General features: G+C 41.3%; 1 protein-coding gene across 2 annotated transcripts in view; it reads left to right on the forward strand.

The window, feature by feature from the left end:
- The window catches only part of LOC102691058 (solute carrier family 22 member 3-like), a 47076-nt gene that overhangs the window by 17560 nt on the left and 9748 nt on the right, over positions 1-19768 (forward strand). The window contains exons 5-8 of one of the 2 annotated variants that reach the window (XM_006625725.3): positions 147-264; positions 4282-4388; positions 6379-6593; positions 8220-8328. In XM_006625725.3, the coding sequence (XP_006625788.3) occupies positions 147-264; positions 4282-4388; positions 6379-6593; positions 8220-8328 (549 nt within the window). The remainder of the gene's footprint in view (positions 1-146; positions 265-4281; positions 4389-6378; positions 6594-8219; positions 8329-19768) is intronic. The other variant, XM_015345982.2, reaches the window with a different exon arrangement.

The raw sequence follows: 19768 nt of genomic DNA on the forward strand, positions 1-19768 counted from the left end.
ACAACTTCGTACCAAACAGACTAGATGAGCCAAATAGCCTCCTCTCATTTGTAACCTTCCTTATTTTCTTTTCCATGTGCTTATCATAAATTGAATCAATATTTTGTTTTCTTAATGGGTGTGAACCTGAACAAACCCTCCTTAAGGTTTATTCCAGAATCTCCAAGATGGTTGCTGACGCTTAACAGAACCAAAGAAGCTATGGAAATTGCTGAGCACATTGCCAAGCGAAATGGTAGGAATCTTCCTGAGAAGTACCGTGAGGTAAGCACATCTTCAGGCTTGGATAAGGGTGCTATATAACCATGATTTAAAAATGTGACATAGATAACACAAATGTACATTAGTGTAATCTTTTTAGAATGTTACACTACAACATTGTGGTTGTATAGGCACAATCTCTTTTCTTTCAACTGTGCAGCACATTATAAAGATGTATGGTATAAAAAAGTCAGTGAAGTGCAATGATTTCTTTAAGTAACATTTACTTTGTAAATGGAGTAAAATAAGATGAAGTACTAATAATGCGGAACACATTAAGAAGAAGGTATGAAAGAAGAAAAAGATATGTATGAAACACATATCATAAGATATGAAACATAAATAGCACTGTGTTTTAAATTAGTTCACCATAATTTATACCACTGGTGAAATTAAGTCCCCACTGACAAAATAAACCAAAAACATATGGTGTTTGCAGTTTTATTAGAATTTAAAGTTAAGTTGAGCTTCTCTAAATGTAATTATTTTCTATCATGCTGAATCAAAATATCTTCAGCAACTTATATTCATTAACACTACACAATAAAATGCAACACAATCGCAGTTATCATTGGACTTGTACCTGTACCTGGTCCTCAGATTTCCACTTTGATTTAAGTTAACCTTTTTTCATATTGTTTCTTTGTTTTCATAGGGTTTCACTACATCTGTATAGTATCTAATTTCTTTCTTAAATGGAGTTTATTTAACTAAAGTTCGGGAGGGACAAGTGTGACAACAACCACACTCAATCATTCCCAGCCGTCAGTGATTAGCAATCACTCCCTTCGTCTCTCCTCCACCGAACACTATAAATACCAAATGTGATATCTCTCTCCCTTGCGTGTGACTTTTGCATCCCACCTCCACCCCAACTCCACCTCTGCAGCTACCCCTTGTTTACCTTGTGGGGGGGTCCTGGCCTCGTTGTAATATGGCCAGGAGGTCGGCCCTCAGCCAAGCGGGTTAAGCCAAATATTCACTCCACAATAGTTTGTTACGCTTCGATTTTGGGGTATTGTCATTCCTCGTGAAACTAACAAAGTGTTTTCCACATTGGTCCTGGAGATACTCCCAGAATGAATGTTTTTACTTCTGCAGAGAACAATTGAATGTAATTCTGAAATTTAGCAATTGGTAAGGGGAAGATACCAATTTCAAATCCCATCTGAACAGCTGAAAGCAAGTTTACAAATATGCCCAAACAGAAAACTGAAATCAATGTGTCTGTGATTCAGAACTTGACTGCAAAATCCAGAAGATCCGGTGGCCCTCCAGGACCAGAGATGGGAACCACTGGTTAAGCATATCTCCCTTTTCACAAGTAGCTTTTGGCTTCTTATTCTCGTTTGTTTCTTTGTACAGAGAAACAAACAGATGTTTATATAATCAGGCACAATCCATTTTCCAACCGTTTCTTCCAATTCAGGGTCACAGGAGAACCAGAGCATAACCCGGCAAACAATGGGTACAAGGCACATTGCCAGTCCATAATAGCGCACACAAATACTCAAACCAGGGCAAATTTTCCCAGAAGCCAATTAACCTACCAATAGGTTTTGGACAGATAGAGGGAATCAGAGCACCTGGAGGAAACCCACTCAAACACGGGGAGAACATACAAATTCCATACAGATCGTACCCTAGGTCTGAAATTGAACTGAATTCAATTCAATTCAATTTATTTTTATATAGCACCTTTCACAACAAAGTTGCCCCGAGGTACCTGACAGAGCTGTGTGAAAATACATGACATTACAATACAAAAAGAGAAAAAGTCAGAAGACAATGTAGGAGAGGAGCCAAAAACTCCTCTGTAAGGAGAAAAAAACCTCTAGGGGTCCAAGGTCAAATGGCTGCCCAACCCCTCTGGGCATGCTAAGATTATACAATTCTAAAATAAAGTACTAAATGTGAAGTATTAGATCTTCCATCATGTCCTTCTGTGTGCCAGTACTCCATGCAGATCTCTGTAGACCAGCAAATCCTTGAGGGGAGGAGAATCAGGTAGTTTGGTCAAAACAGATGTATCTACCTGGAAGGCCAACACTGAGACACACAGTGTAATGTACAGCAGTTCCACCAGCCATAGTTGGAGCGAGCTATGATGTAAGGTGTGAGTAGGCTAGGCTGAAGTAATAGGTTTTCAGTCTGGATTTAAATCCTGAGATTGACTCGGATTGTATGCATTAATCAACTCCATTAAATAGACAGGTACCTGACCTCTGAGAGCCTTATAAGTAAGTAAAATAATTTTGAAGTCTTCCCTGTACCTAACAGGAAGCCAATGGAGAGAGCTAAGTATAGGGGTTATGTGGTCGTACTTTCTACTCCTGGTAACAATTCTAGCTGCCGTGTTTATAATTCGCTGTAAGGTGTTGAAGGTATTAGAATCCGGTAGGGCTGATTCGGACCCTGTGCGGACTGGAGTGAAAATTTGAGAGAGTGTGAGTTCCGTTACCGAAGTCCAAATCGTAAGGCAATACCGTGGTCAAGAAGGAGGGCAGAGATACGTAATCCAGAGAGTCCAAAAACCAACTCTGATCCATGAGGCAGGTGCATAGTCGACGGGGAGGCTAAATTAGCAAACCAAGAGTCGGGAGAGATTTCCATATCCAAATCGTGAAGCAGGTCCGTGGTCGGTGGTAAGGCAGTATCCATAATGCAAAACGTTGCTAGACAAACAGGTGAAAGGAGTAGCTCTGGTGAGTGAAACTCCATAGTGAGCATGTAAAGGTGCGGCAGAAAGATTTAAGTAGGGACAAAAGGGAAAAGACGTTGGATTGCGGTGAACAATGCATGTTAGAATGTAGTGGCGAGTGAGTGGATGTGTGGTGACTCTCACAGAAGGTGCAACAGGTGCTCCCTTATAGTAGGGTATTACAGTAATCTAATCTGCTGTATACAAAAGCATGTATTAGTTTTTCTGTGTCTTGAGTGGAAAGAAAATACCTTAGTTTTGCAATGTAGGAAGCACACCTTCGATACTGCATTAACATGAGAGTTAAATGAAAGCCCTGTGTCTAAAATGATGCCTGAATTACGTGCCGAATCTCTAAGGCAAAGTTTTAAACCCTCAGAGTTAAGTGCTGAGGTTATAGCAGTCCTATCCACACTGTTGCCTCTAAACAACAGAACCTCAGTTTTATCAGAGTTGAGTGACAAAAATCCAAGACTTTACTTCATTAACGCAATTAGCTAAAGTGACAATTGACGAATTGTCATTATGTGTAAATGAAATGTAGATTTGAGTGTCATCAGCATAGGAATGAAACTTAATATTATGCTTTCGTATTATCCTACCTAGTGGCCACATGTACAGAGAGAACAATACTGGTCTTAGTACTGATCCCTGTGGTACCCCAAATTTGACTGGTGACAGTGACGAAGTGGTACAAATATTAGATGTTTGAACATAGTGAAAATGGTAAGTTAAATAGGAGGTAAACCACTTAAGGACGGTTCCACATAGGCCAGTGCCCCAGCACAACGATGCAGCAATGCTAACAACAGCACCACCAAGCTGTCTGCTTTAAGTAACATGTTTTCCAATTAAAAATGATAGTTTTTTATATAATTATTTCTCATCTCATCTGAGACATTATGCTAAAATGAAAACACTCTTTAATTGCGTCAGAACGTATCAGGTTCTAGATCAAAGTCGTTGTATAGATACAGCATTTAAACTGTTTAGGTAATTTTAGATAATATGCTACAAATTCAGTTTTTAATCTCTACATCTCTACACTATCTGGATAGTTCTAGAACAACAAACTAAACAAAAAAACTAATATGAGGAAAAAACTGAAACATCCCATCACAGTGTTTTATTTTCATTTAAATCTTATTTTTATATGTTTAGAATGTGTATTATTTGATGGTACTGTACATTAAGCATGTTGTTCAAGCTAAAAATCCCATTAAAATTTCAGATATTTCTTTTAAAGATAGTTTGTAACACTGGTTTTAAAAATGCAATAAAGTTAATATTTATCTCCTTTTTAAACTTTTTACTTTCAGATGGAACTTTCAGAGCCTGTCCCTGAGAGGGCATATAATCCATCCCCCCTAGATGTGTTTAGGACACCACATTTAAGGAAATTTACATTTATACTAATGTATGCCTGGTAAGAAAACCTAAGAATATTAAAATGGTTACAAACCAGAGGAAAGCAAAGGTCCATGTAGCTCGTTTGGAGAGTAAGTAGTTAATTGATCCAAAGATCTCTTCCAGTCATTTTTTAAAAGACGTTAGGGTATTGATTTCAACAATGTGTCTGGGTGGCTTGTTCCATATTCCCTTTATCCTCTATTGTTTAATAACAACTTCAAAGTACAGATATGTGGAAGCAAAGATCCAGTTTGATAAAATCTCATTTGCTGACTCACTGAATTGTTTATATTCACAAAGATTTCCAGCAAGAAAACATGCCTTTAAAAAGAAAAGTCAAAGGGTAATATTAAACCTTTGTTTAAATAAACACAATCATAATATTTACAAAACATAATGTCATGCTCTACCAATAAAGATCATGCTCAGACCTTTCAACTGCCTTTTAGAGATTTGAACATTATGTTGACCAGACAGCACTATAATTCTAGAGACATTCTGAGGCAACATAAGTTTTTAAAGTTGTTCCAGAACACAAAGAAATTGATTTGTACATTTAGCATTAAATAATTCCTAAATTCTTAGGAAGTTTAGTTAATGGAAATTAACATTACAACAGGATTATAATTATTATTTTAAAATATGTGATTTGTGTTTAATTATTATTTCATTTTATTATGAAAAATATTGTCTCATAATTGTTTAATGTTTTAATTGTTGATTACAGTACATCACCTTAATTTGCAATTTACTGCCCCATTTGCCTAAGACTGAGGAGTCCACATTCACTTCAGTCAAAGAAAAACTGGGAAACACTGTTCTGAAACTGCTCTGAATACTTTTATCACATTCTCATTATCTTGTTAAAAAGTACAGTATGTGGTAATTGTAACATGTAAAATGTAAAATCACATATGGCTCCACCATTTGAATTTAACATCAGTAGAATTGAAGCTGGCCGGTCTATTACAGAGGTGTACCATCTCTCTAACATACATTACTGTACAGTTAGCCTGAGTACGTAGGCCCCTGCCTGTATATCTGTCAGTAATGCTTGAAAAGCCCCATAGTGGCTGTGTGATTATAAAAGTCCTGGCTGAGGATTCCCTATTTTTTCCCCTAGCATTTCTTAACAGGATCAAAATGGCTATGCTTTTTCCTGCTTTGCAAGTCTTACACATCAAACACAAACAAGCACACTAATGTAAAAAAGGCACATATTTATTCATACAAGCATGCTATGCGTTCATGTAGGTTATAAACTACATTTTACACTGCTTTGAGAACAGTATTCTGTGATAAAACAAAAACGTTTTACTGTACTCTGCTTTTCTAATAATAATTACTTACATTTTATACAGTCTTTTATCTCAGAAGCTCTTAAATTGCATTACATATAAGAGAGTGACCTGGGTAATGCACAATAGCCATTATGTACCAGGAGCCCCACTACACAGCAATTTAGGGTTAGGCATGAAAAAAATTATTTAACAATTAAACTAAGGGAAGACATTATGAAGGCCATATAGTACAGGCCCAGAGTAGATCTCTTTTAGCCAGTGTCATGACACCTCAAATGACAGGTTCTTGATTTAAAATCTCATCCCAAGAACGATGCTATCTACCTCACAGTATCCCTGATGTTCTTACTGATTTCAAAGTTTGTGTCCAGAGGGAAGAAACCTACCAAGTTGTGTCACCTAGTTATCCTCCAATACCACAAGAAAGTTTTCCATGTCAATGTTAATACCAGTCTTGTTTAACTTAAGAGATGTGGAAAGATCAGGCTACAAGTGGTAACACTGCTGCCAGCATACAGAGCAATACATTTTGAGTGACCCATAATTACTGTACATGTGGTCATAACTTTATTTTGAAAAAAAAATTGCTTTTAGTATTTAAAAAATAAACATTTCTATTGTTTCACACTTGAAAACAAAGAGTACATTTGATGTTAACTGGTCTGAAGTCTGAAAAATATGTTTTGAGTTCTTTTGTCATTCCAGGTTTGCGAGTTCAGTGGTCTACCAAGGGCTAGTCATGCGTATTGGAATAATCAAGGGAAACTTATACTTGGAATTCTTCATCTCTGGAATTGTAGAGCTTCCTTCAGCATTGATATTTTACCTGACTATTGATAGAATTGGAAGAAGAATTCCATTTGTTTTATCCAACATTGTTGGAGGATTGTCTTGTTTAATAACAGCTTTTATACCAACTGGTGAGCTTTTTCAATTTTATTTTATGAACTGATTTTTAGAATTCCAGACATCTATTATTTTGTAGACTATGTTGCTCTTCTCAGAAAGGATTGATGTGATATATCATCATAATGTTTATATTATGCAGCTCACTTCATGTATAAAGAAATTAGAAGATGTCAATGCATAAAATGAAAACTTGTTGATAAAATTGAGAAGATGCTTTTTATCAGCATTTCATTGATATATGAATTATTTTATAAATACACCCCTTTACAATAGGAAGTATTGTATGTCTGCAAATCTGAGGTTAGGTAGAACAAGCAACAGCAAGATATTTGTATAAAGTTACAATGCAGATATCAGATAACATAAATTCAATTTTTTTGTCTATAGCTGTTTTCTAACTCAGAAGAAGTGCAGTGGTCGGAATTTCATAGAAGGAACAGATTTCTTTCAATATAATTATCCTAAATAAACCACTATTAAATGCTGATAATATTGAAATGTGTTTTTGGTTTGAAGTAATTCTTAACTCTTGAAGCTAATAAAATTAAACAAGAAATTCTGTCAATTCTGTAATTCATAATGATGTTTGTCACATGTCACAAGGCGTAGCTGTACACTATACTCCTTACAAGTGGTGATAAAGGTGTGCTTTTGAAACGGTACCCATACTGAGAAATTTCAATAAAAAATTCAAAAACTTTCACTTAGAAGATACAACATCTTCTTATTTCTTTGAACTAAATTTAGGCCACATTACCTAAATGGTTATCTTATATGTATGACAAAAGGCATGCCAAAAACATAAATACAGTACATTTAATCCATAGTCAAATACAATCATAAGGCAGAGAGACAAGAGCCACTCTTGTCAGAGCAGAACACAGAGCTGGAGAGTCCAGCACCCTTATTCAGTGAAAATAGACAGATCAAACTCTGATCTAGTCATACATAGTCATACTGGTGACATACAGTATTCCTACCACTGCACATTGGTGGTGGTGGAGGGGAGTCCCCATTACCTGCAAAGCGCTTTGAATGGAGTGTCCAGAAGAAGCGCTATATAAGTGTAAGCAATTATTATTATTATTACCAAAATATGTAAGATAAAAGCATGTTTACAAAATTAAAAACCACCACCAATAACAACTTAATAAGAGTCAGATCTTTCACTTGTACAGCAAACTAATTACTTTCACCCCCAGCAATCTAAAATTGAAATGCAATGCACAACATATATACTGTATATTCTCTACAGTTCGGAGGATTGAATAGGCAACATAAATCCAGTATAGCTAGCAAAGCTCTTGAGTGCCCTCTTCTGTTTTCTAAAAAACACTGCATTTTTAAATAATGTCCAGTGTCCCAGGAAACTCCTTGTTTCTTTTGATTTTTCTGAGTTAAATTCACATATTAATTGAATAAACAACTATTTGTACAATTAGATCTATATATATTAATTAACAAAAGGACAAATAATACTCAGAACTTATTTGTAAGCATTCATTATCAAGTAAAACAAAATAGTTTTCTTTATAAATATATCTGTGCTTTTGAAGCAGTAGTATCCAAAGTAATAAATGCATCAGTCTGATTCAACTGAATGAATTGATTAATGTATTTGTTTTAATTTATTTTAGACATGACATGGCTAAAGACATTCATAGCAGTAATTGGAAGGCTTGGGATAACACTTGGTTATGAGATTGTGTACATTGTCAGCACTGAGCTCTATCCCACTCCTTTAAGGTAATGTTTAATTCTGCAATATTTTTATATTTAGTAGATATGTGCATATTATACATGAAATTACTTCTAAGAAACCCATAGAGACCGTAGTGCTACAGTATGCTTATGTTTATAACACGAGCCACTTTTATACTGCAGAACTGGAACAGCATTATACAGTTATAATTATTCTCTGACTTTAAAGGGTAAAAGCTACAGTATATTTTATTCAGATAGTTTCTGTTTTGTATAGTTAGTTTTCTGTTACTACTTGGGTGTTTGTTTTGAGAAAGTTAAAGATATGATAAAGCAATAAAGACAGTAACAATACTTTCACCAGATGAAGCCCATTGAGATGTTTTACTAAGTTTGACACTTGAATAAGTTTGAAGTTGAAGTTGTAATGTAAATGTATGACAATGCAGAAAAAAAAACTGAAAAATATTTTTTGGAACCAAGTATGTGCTTAATTATTCTAGATGAATGTTGTTTAGCCATTGTTTGCAGATATAAGACTTAACTGAAAGGTGCAGGGCTGGTGGAAACTGTGGTAAGTAATGTCCTAAGAAAGCAGACCCTGGAAGGTGGTTTCCATCATCAGAATTCCATTCAGTGAAATCTGGAATATAAGTGCAGTTTCAATTAGAAAAAAAATGTTACAAATTAAAAATAAACATGAAACAATATACAGTAATTAAAGGTGGTATATATTTAGATTTCTTCTTAATTTGCTTTTTTTTTTCAAAACAAACCTTTATCTATAATGTAGTCATAATCACATCCTTGATCCATAGTTAAGTTACTCCCTGCTTACTTTTCAATATCACTGCCTACTTCATTTTTATAGAGTTTCCTCATCTGGACAACACAATAGAACTACTATGTGGCCATTCCAGCAAGTAAAAAATGGGGAATATATCAAAATAGAAATATTAGAAATTAATATTAATTAAGGTTAATTAATATCACTTACAGTAAGTGAAGGAAAGTGTTATAGTGCCCTGACACCAATGCTAAATTAACAGTACTACTGTATACTGTATGTTTCTTAAATTGAAACATGTACTGTATAAACAGAAATAATGTAGTAATTCAATGGAACCAACATCTGATTATTGGCAATAATGTTCTCTATTAATAACAATGCTTTTCCTTACTGATATGGTTCATTCTTGGTTGATATATATCTAAGAAATGTGTCACAATCAGAAAACGTCCTGGACAAGTAAATTCTAGATGACAGAAGTGGTCTCTTAACATATCTATATATAAAGAAACATTTTGGATACAGTATGTTCTTGAAGCTGAAACTCTAGCTTTTGAATGGTTAGATTAGATCTTTAGATCAATTAGCTATTAAAAACCAAAAAAGGTCCTCTTGTTTGTAACTGTTGTTCTCATATTCTTAATCAGGATTACCATGTGAATTAAGACAGGATTTTGTTTAATTACAATGCGGATGATTATACAGAAGCACAAGTAAATAATTTTTCCTGTGGTATATCATAGATATGAGATACAAAATTATCTTGTTATTATGATATATTAAATTATCTTGTAATTAAAATATACTAATGATCATTTGAGTGCATAAACAACCTATTACTTTAGGCAATGACAGCACCTAGAAGCCACTGAAAGCTCAGTTGGAACTTTGGCTTTAGTGTTTATAACAATGTCCAACACTGCAGAATGTGCCCTGCTTTCAAATGGGGTTTAGTCATAATGTAATATTACAATTTGTACCCTAATGTGAGCATAATCCTAATAAGCATGAGGACACTCACAGTTACCCTTAAACAAGAAAAAGTGTACCAATTCTTTAAAACTGCTTAAAACTTAAAACTGAAAGCCAATTAATGATAATGCACTGTACTGTAGGTATTGTTTGAAAAAATACACTATTACATTATTAACACTTGACGTACATGAAAATGTACCATATTACAAAATAATTTTCACAGAATTATGAGATAACACCTGACCTTTTTTTTCTTCATGGCAGCAATGTGCCTTTTATGATTTTATCTTCCTTTTAATAATTCTATAGATTGACTTATATCCAATGTACCACTGTAGCAAAATAATGTTTGATAATCAGTTAACATCCTTAAAATGAACATAGAATTGTCTGTGAGATTTCTCTATTTCAGTGTGAAGACTGAACATCTACTGTATGTACTGATAATATCTTGCACATTGTAGAAACTCATACGCCCTTCCAGCTTTGATAAAAAATATTTGACTGCATGAAATATTATCTGAATGCAGCATTTTGTCACATAAATGGAGAATAAAACTTCAAAATAAATTAAACTTGCAAAAAAAATAGCCATCAAATAAAACTAAATTGCATGAGATTATACATCATAAAAATTGTCTTAAACCAATCTATCCTGACAGACCTGCCAAAGCAGGAATCACTGTCTTCTCAGACATATCTCTCGTGTGGTAGTACGGGACCAGGCAACTCCTATTAATTCTCACTAAATTGGTCTTGTGTTAGTATTAACAAAGTCTTGGGAGTATAATATCCTAAAAAGTGGAAAGATGGGAAACTTTCCACTTTTAATTAAGGTATTAAGTAATAATTAGATTAAATTAGTTAAAATGCAGTGACCATGTCTCCTAAACTGAAAAGAGAACATCTGCCCCTCCGACACGTTAGTTGTTTTTTAAACTTAAAATTGTTCTGTCACATTTTTTTCTGTGATTGAGCCTCACAGGTTTTCATGGATATAGTTTTTTAAAAGAATCAGGACTTCCAGGATGCAGCTTAAATATAGGACTGTCCTAGAAATAACGGAATGTGTGTTTGCCTTCAGTTAAATTCATTAGTTTAGAACTAAGAGCGGAAAAAAAAACAGAAGGATTGAACTATTGCATTCCCTTCTTAATTCCAAGTGTTACCAGAGAGACATAAATGTAGTATCTTAACTGTCTGAAAAGAAAGCAGAAAACTCTTTTTGTCTTTTATATGAGCTAAAGTGATATCGTATAACCATTTAAACCTCCCATATGAAGACCTTTTCTCTTGGTTTATACCTATATGCTGTAGCACATTCAGGTTCTTTCAGAACAAAAGACTAGTGGAGAAACGATAAATTAACAAAGCCACTGCTTTATTCTCTTATCAAAACCACACAAAACCAAACACAGGATATGGACACACATGAGGAGACTGACAACACGTACACATATTTAGGGTGGTAATTACTTAACAACAGGCTATACACTTATAAGGCTACACAGGACACTAAAACTACAATGACACTATTTACATATGCAGGGTCAGCTGCTGGTCATCGTGCTGACCCTCAGACTCCCCCAGCTACAACTCCCAGTACTATGAGTGCCTAGGTGCGCTTCCTCCTCACCACCGGGCGAGGGCGTTACACTGCCCTACCTGAAGCGTCTTACGTCCCAACAACGTCAAACATCCCCCTCAGGCTGTACTCATACTCGGCTAAAGGCTGTGGAACTCTGTGTGAGCGGCTGTTGTGCCGCTGTGGTGGCTGGCGGCCCCGCGGGGAACGTCCTCTAGGACCCAGTAGGGGGCCAGGCGGTCTCAGTGCAGGACCACCACTCTCCCCCGTGTTCGCAACCGGACCTGGTAGTAGACCTCGCCCACCACCCTGAGAACCTCAGCGGGCCCCTCCCAAAATGGCGCCAGCTTAGGGCTGGGAGGCAGGCCCCCTACAGCGCAGGTCGTAGTGCCACTTCTATCAGACTACCGCCTGAGTCAGGTGGGTCCAGGCAAAGCTGTGCACATGCCACATCCGCTCCCGCAGGTCCCACTCATAGTCCGATCCAGATGGCGGTGCCGACGCGTCTCCGGGCGGTCCCAGTCCCATTGGCGCCGGGACACCAGCATGGCCAACTGGGTGGCGAGCGTCCGATTATACAGCTCCACTAACACGTCGCTCTGGGGATACAGCAGGGTGGTCCGCGTCTTAGAGATGCCCATGCTCTTGCACACTCTGGCGAAGACCTGGGACTCAAAGGTACGGCCTTGGTCACTGTGTAACTCCTCTGGCACCCCTAGCCTGGCAAACATCCCCTCCAGTAGTGCATCGGCCACCGTGGGGGCACTCTGGTCCGGGAGGGCATAGGCCTCCGGCCACTTCGTAAAATAGTCCATTGCCACCAGGACATAGTGGTTCCCTGCCTCGGTGCACAGAAACGGGCCCAAAACGTCCACCCCCACCTGGTGTTGTTGGAGGGGGACCTGAAAGCGCTTGGGGGGACCCTTCTGCGCCACACACACCGAACGCATTTGGCAATACCGCTCCACGTCCAAGTAGCAAAGACCCCAATAAAAATGGTCTCGGAGACGCTGGAGGATTTTTTTAAAGCTGAAATACCCCACGCCCGACTAGCCATGCCCCGCTAAGAGCACAGCCCCGTGGAGTGACTGTGGCACCACCAGCTGCCACTGGAGAGTGCCCGCCACCCCCGGCGCAGCACCCCATCCTTTACTTCCAAGGCCTCTCACAGGGCAAAGAGGGCCTTGACAGACTCTGGGTGCAGGCCGAGCTCATCTCGCTTAGGCCGCTTTCCAACGGAGCACAAGCTCCACGTCAGGATCAGCCACCTGTCGCTGCGCCAGGTGTGACAAGCCCATCCCCAGCAGCCTCTCCAGGGCTGTGGCCGTGGCGCTCGCCTCTGCTGCAGGGCATACGGCCTCCTCGCGTTGCTCCCACCGGGCGCAGTAGCGGCAGTCCGTGGCGTCACAGGGGTGCGGTAAGAGAGTGTCAGCAGTACTCCTGTAGGACCTCTATCCGTCGCTCCATCTGCCCCTCTGGCTCCTTAAAGTGGAGCAGTCAGGTGAGGGAAGCATGGTCCGTCCACAACCGGAACCGGGTCCTGAATGGCCTGAAGTGGGGGACTGCCGCCATCACCACCAGCAGCTCGCGATGGGTCACTCAGTAATTCCATTCAGCCTTATTCAAAGCCCGACTGTAGTAAGCAACTACATGCTCCCCATCTGGCCGCTCCTACGCCAACACTGCACCCACCCCCGTGTCACTTGCGTCAGTATCTAGGATATACGGTAACAACGGATCGGGGTAGGCCAGCACAGGGTCCCCCACCAGATCTTCACGTAACCGGCCGAAAGCCATCTCGCAGCCCGAGTCACAGTCGAAATGGTGGCCCTCTTCGGTGAGGCGGTGCCGGCAAAGTCCCAGACAAACCTCCAGTAATAAAAAAGCCGACCCCAGAAAGCTGCGCAGCTCCGAGACGGTCCAGGGAGTCGGCCAACCCCTCACTACAGAGACCTTACCTGGGTCTGTAGCCACCCCTCGCTGTTCAACAACATGTCCCAGGAAAGTCACTTCCTGCTGCAGAAGCTCGCACTTGCGGGTGTTGAGCCTCAGGCCAGCACGGCGGATGCAGGCCAGCACCTCCTGGAGGTTCGTCAAGGCCTGGTCGAAACCCCGGGCATGAACCAGTAGATCGTCCAGATACAGCACACACCGGTTCCGCAGGACCCATGCCAGCACCCTCTCCATCAGCCTTTCGAAAGTTGCCGGGGCATTGCACAGGACAAAGGGCATGAGAGTAAACTGCCAGAGACCCTTGCCGATGGAAAAGGCCGTCTTCGGGCGAGCATTGGGAGCGAGCAGTACCTGCCAGCAGCCGCAGCGGAGGTCAAGGGAGCTGAACCAGATCATCCCTGCCTTGGTAAACGGAAACGGGCCCAAAACGTCCACCCCCACCTGCTCCATAGGAGCCCCCACCTGGTGTTGTTGGAGGGGGGCCTGAAAGCGTCTGGGGGGACCCTTCTGCGCCACACACACCGCACGCGTTCAGTAATACCGCTCCATGTCCCAGTAGCAAAGACCCCAATAAAAATGGTCTCTGAGACACTGCAGGGTTTTTTTACAGCCAAAATGCCCCACGCCCGGCTGGCCGTGCACCGCTCGGAGCACAGCCCCGTGGAGTGACTGTGGCACCACCAGCTGCCACCGGATCTCGCCACTGGAGAGTGCCCGCCACCCCCGGCGCAGCACCCCATCCTTTACTTCCAAGGCCTCCCACAGGGCGCAGAGGGCCTTGACGGACTTTGGGTGCAGGCCGCGCTCCTACTGCCTTCCAGCGGAGCACCGGCTCCACATCAGGATCACCTGCCTGTTGCTGCGCCAGATCTGACAAGCCCACCCCCAGCAGCCCCTCCAGGGCTGTGGTCACGGCACTCGCCTCCGCCCGGTGCATATGGCCTCCTCGCACTGCTCCCCCCGGGCACAGTAGCGGCAGTCCGCGGCGTCACAGGGGTGCCGCAAGAAAGCGTCGGCATTGGTTCCACGGGGGTAGCTACGCAGACCGACTCCTTCTTTGCCGCCCCGGTTACCCGGCAGGGCGCACTGTGTCTGCTGGCGCTTCCAGCCACCCCGAACATGGCCTCAGCCCATGTGGCAAGGGCCAAGGCCTGCTCCAGTGAGGCCGGCGCGGCCAGCTGTACATGGCACAGCAGCTCCTCAGGGGAGAGGGCCTTGAGATCCTCTTAGAGATCCCCAGGCGCTGGCACACTCTGGCGAAGACCGTGGAATTGAAGTTATGCCCCTGGTCACTGTGTAACTTCTCCGGCACCCCTAGCCTGGCAAACATCCCCTCCAGTAGTGCATCGGCCACCATGGGGGCACTCTAGTCCGGGAGGGCATACAGATGCAGCCATTCAAAACAAGCGGGCGATACCGCATTATTTTGCGGTGCACTTTACATAGTCTACCGCGAGTTACCGTCAGTAAAATAATAGTATCTGGATTTCCGCAGGTGGAGCTAATAAAGCTCAACCTCTCATGTTTGAGCTGTCGCCATCAAAGTCTTTAACAAAGATATTACTAATAGTATTAATAATGAATGACCTTGGACAAGCCGTAAACTCAAAGTATTGCCCTGGTCCACATTCTTTTTTTCATTGACCATCTTTGTAAAAGTAACACCACAACATTTCGCAATCACGCATTTGTTTCCAATCATGCAAAGTACAGTCATTTTTGAGAATCTCCGATTCACCATGCCTTTCACATGCTCATAAAAGAGATTGGTTTAGGAACATAAACATATTACTGTATGCAAACTGTACTGTAGACAGTATGTATATGTATATTTAATGTCTTTACTGTGCCCGTATAAGTATTGAATATTTATATGGAATTTTACCACTGAAGGGAAATTTTAGTAGCTGAGCATAAAAAGAATAGGAGCGTACTGTAACGCGTGTGAAGGCCATAAACGATATTAATTTTGGAACATAAACATACAGTATATGGCTGGTCTCGGTACTTTAAAAAAAACATACACACCAGTATTCCATTTCTCCCTAAACATTTTAAGCATCGAAGTCTTTAACTAACGTGATACCGGAGTCAACAAGCATTCTTTTAGAATTTGATTAAAAGGGAATATATTAAGGAATCGCGTATCTAAAGAAATTAATAACGATATAATTCTATTCATGTACAGGTGGTCGTATCCCGCTGGAGCCATGACCTCTTTTTTTAACAAACATTTCTTTGAAAAAATAAAACATTTCCCTGGCTCAGAGATTAAATAAAACTTCACTCGCACCAAACAAATTTATATTTCTTAATATCACAACATGATCGAATTTAAGTCGTTTTAATAACAATGAATAGTCACCTATGCGTTACAATATAAACATTTATATTAATTTAAATCGCATTTAAATCGCCTTTATTTAAAACCCATAAATAAAGCTGATACTGTTTAGACTTTTAATTATTTAAAACTGTATTATAGCAGCACAATACACAATGCAACGTAAATCGCTATCTTTGTCTTCTGCGTAATAATGTTCACCTCTCTGTCCAGCAAATTAACAATAGTAATAATAATGAACTTTATTGTATATGGCGCCTTTAAAGGTAGCTCCTCAAAGCGCTTTACAGGATAAAAACAATAACAACAATACTGTTAGGCTGGGCAAAGGATTTTTTTTTTAAAGAAATACAAAATGAGATATAACGATGTGTTCCGGCTTAGACATTAACGAAGAGCATAACACGGGGGCGGCATAGCGGTCGGCTCTGGCTTTCCCATCTACTGTATACACTGCAAGTACAACCCCCCTCTCTGCGGGAGTGCTGGCTGTGGCGAATTAAACCGGTTTCACAGGTATTTTCAAAGTAGAAGGGGGCGAGATTTCCAGCGAAAGACACCTCCCCCACTCCAAATCCAGGTAAGTAAAGTAATTACTAATTAAGAAAGCGAGGCTCCTCAATGAAATCGCTTTAACATGCTAATGCGTTGGTGTAACAGTCCGGGCGTGGCAAGCTTCTAATGTCAACCCGACTACGGCGAAAGGAACCCTTCTTTCATTGGAAGACAATGAACATATTCTAGCCCTAAATTAATTAATAGCAAATATGGTTTAGATAAAAGACATTTTTCGAAGAAAGTTTAGCCTTTGTCGCTAATGAAACCACTAAATAAAGACATAAATATATAAATCTTAAGATTTTTAAAATACATGACTTTGCTAAAATTTATTTAAAAATAAAAACGATTACAAACGCCAGCGGAGAGAGAGAACAGGGGAGGGATGTTGGTTTTGCATAAGGGGCGGGGCTATTGAAATTAGGTCTATTTGGGAATGTGGAGTTACATGTTTGTTTGGCTGTTTGTGAATTATCGTTGTTGAGTATGGAGTGTTGAGGTATTGATTTTGTGTAATGCTTCATGTTGAAAATTTAGGTGGATTTTGTTTATGATAAAGAGGATAAACTGGGGTGGGAGGGGTTGGTTTTGCATAAGCGGCGGGATTATGATAATTGGAGGAATTTGAGAGAGTTTAATGGCTTGATATATTTGATTTTGTATTGTGGTTGTTATCTATGTTTTTGGGTGGTATTATGTGTATATGGTTGTTTTTGTTAGTGAGTCGTTATCATGGTTATTATGTTTATTGTGTCATTTTTGATTATTGGATGCAATAATCGAGAGCGAGCGAGCGAGCGAGCGCCTTATTTTTACTTTTGTAGCCAAAGGGCCTTGCAGATCAGATTCCCTTCCCCCTACGGAAAGACAGACACATGTTTTCACAGTTTACAAGCCACTCTTCAGACGCAGGCGAGCAAGCAGCCCCTAGATAAAACATCAACTGTATTTAAACTCCAACTTTTAAAATACACGTTTCGAACAGAAAGAAATCCTCTTCCTGATACAGTATGTATAGCAGACCAGCACGTCTTTTTTCTCCAATCAGAGGGGTGTCAGATGGTGTCAGCCAATCACCATTCTGAAGCCCTACCGTAATCTCTGGTATAGGGAGACCCATAGTTTAGATAGATGATAGATACTTTTATTGATCCCGTGAGGGAAATAAAGTAAATCATTTTCATTTTAGGAAATTATTAAACGCTCGGTTAAAAGCAAAGGAGATTGCCTGTTATAGTGGAGATAAAAACAAGAGTTTGCTGCGCCGTTATTGGAAACCCAAATTTAACAAAAAATCGCTGACATTATATCCTAGAAGACACAGACCGGCGCCAGACCGGGAGAAGCCCCCAGCGTAAAAGGAAATGCCTGATGAACTAGGGATTGGACAGTTTCCAAGTGCTTGTACAATCGTTGAAAATGTTCAAATAAATGTGCAAAAGACATAAACAAAATAATCATTTAATTCTTTATCATATTGGCTAGCAAATGTCCTCTCTTTGCTAGTTAGTGGCTGTGTTTCTGCGTTGGGTAGCAACGGGAGACTGTTCTCAGGCGGAAGATGTAAACAGCTTAATTTTCGTGTTAAATATTTTTTTTTAAATTAAAATTCATTCTATACAGCAATCGCATATTTGGGTACTGTTTCATAAAACCTTCATGCTTAAAATGTTTGGGAGAAATGGAAGACTGGTGTGTATTTTTTCTTTAAACTACCAAGACCAGCTATACACAGTACAGTTTACATACAGTAATGTTTATGTTCCTAAATTAATATCGTTTATGACCTTCAGATGCAACTTCAGATGCGTTATGCTCCTCTTCTTTTTATGCTCAGCTACAAAAAATTTCCCTTTAGTGGTAAAATTCCATATAAATATTCAATACTAAGCAGATTAAAATGTGCACAGTAAATAGATTAAATGATTAAATCTTTTCACTACCAACCAATGCACCACGAGTGCCCCTGTCGGTCATTTTGGTCAGCCAATCACTTACCACGGTGCCCTGCGGTGGCTTGTGGGTAGTTTACCATACCGCGGGTTTGTACCGTGCATTTTGAATGGCTGCATCTGTAGGCCTCCGGCCACTTCGTAAAATAGTCCATTGCCACCAGGACATAGTGGTTCCCGGCCTCGGTGCGCAGAAATGGGCCCAAAACGTCCACCCCCACCCGCTCCATAGGAACCCCCACCTTGTGTTGTTGTAGGGGGGCCCGAGAGCACTTGGGGGGACCTTCTGCACCACGCACACCACACATGTTTGGCAATACCTCTCCACGTCCCAGTGACAAAGACCCCAATAAAAATGGTCTCGGACATGCTGCAGGGTTATTTACAACCGAAATGCCCCACACCCAGCTGGCCATGCACCGCTCGGAGCACAGCCCCACGGAGTGACTGTGGCACCACCAGCTGCCACTGGAGAGTGCCCGCCACCCCCGGTGCAGCACCCCATCCTTTACTTCCAAGGCCTCTCACAGGGCAAAGAGGGCCTTGACAGATTCTGGGTGCAGGCCGAGCTTATCTCGCTTAGGCCGCGCTTAGGCTGCTTTCCAACAGAGCACTGGTTCCACGTCAGGATCAGCCGTCTGTCGCTGCGCCAGGTGTGACAAGCCCACTCCCAGCACCCTTGCCGATGGAAAAGGCCGTCTTCGGGCGAGCATCGGGAGCGAGCGGTACCTGCCAGTAGCCACAGTGGAGGTCAAGGGAGCTGAACCAGATCAACCCGGTGATGTAGTCCAAGGTGTCGGCTATCCTCGGCAGGTGGCATGGTACCTCCACAAGCTGTCTTTTTTTCGGACAAGTACAGCTGACGCCAACCATCGGCTCACGGAGGGCTCAATCACCCCCTCTGCAGCCATCTCCCAGATCTTTTCCTTGGCAGCGTTCCGCTTGGATGGCCAGAGCGTCACCCATGTTGATTTCATGCTGGACCAGGGCTGTGCAGGTGCAGTCCTCATCTCTCGCCGCAAAGAGGTCCTCTTTTTGGGCGAATAGCACCTGGAGCCACTGCCGCTGGTCCTGATCGAGGCCCTCGCTGCTTCGCTGGTAGAGGTCCTCAACAGCCCATCTCGCTTCCATGCAAGGCTTGGCCCCCGCCTTCTCTGGTCCCCCGGGTGACTCTGGGGCAAGATCCGTCACGCTCGCTCCCCGGCTTGCAGGCCCGGTCCGCCACAGCGACTGCCGCCCCCACTGCCTCTTTTTCCCCCAGCTCCAGCAGGCCCGTGTCCCTCGACCTTCGCCGGGCCTGCCCTCCATCAGGTGAAGTCACTCACCCT

Source organism: Lepisosteus oculatus, chromosome 2 (assembly GCF_040954835.1).
Source record: "Lepisosteus oculatus isolate fLepOcu1 chromosome 2, fLepOcu1.hap2, whole genome shotgun sequence".
Classification (NCBI taxonomy): Eukaryota; Metazoa; Chordata; class Actinopteri; order Semionotiformes; family Lepisosteidae; genus Lepisosteus; species Lepisosteus oculatus.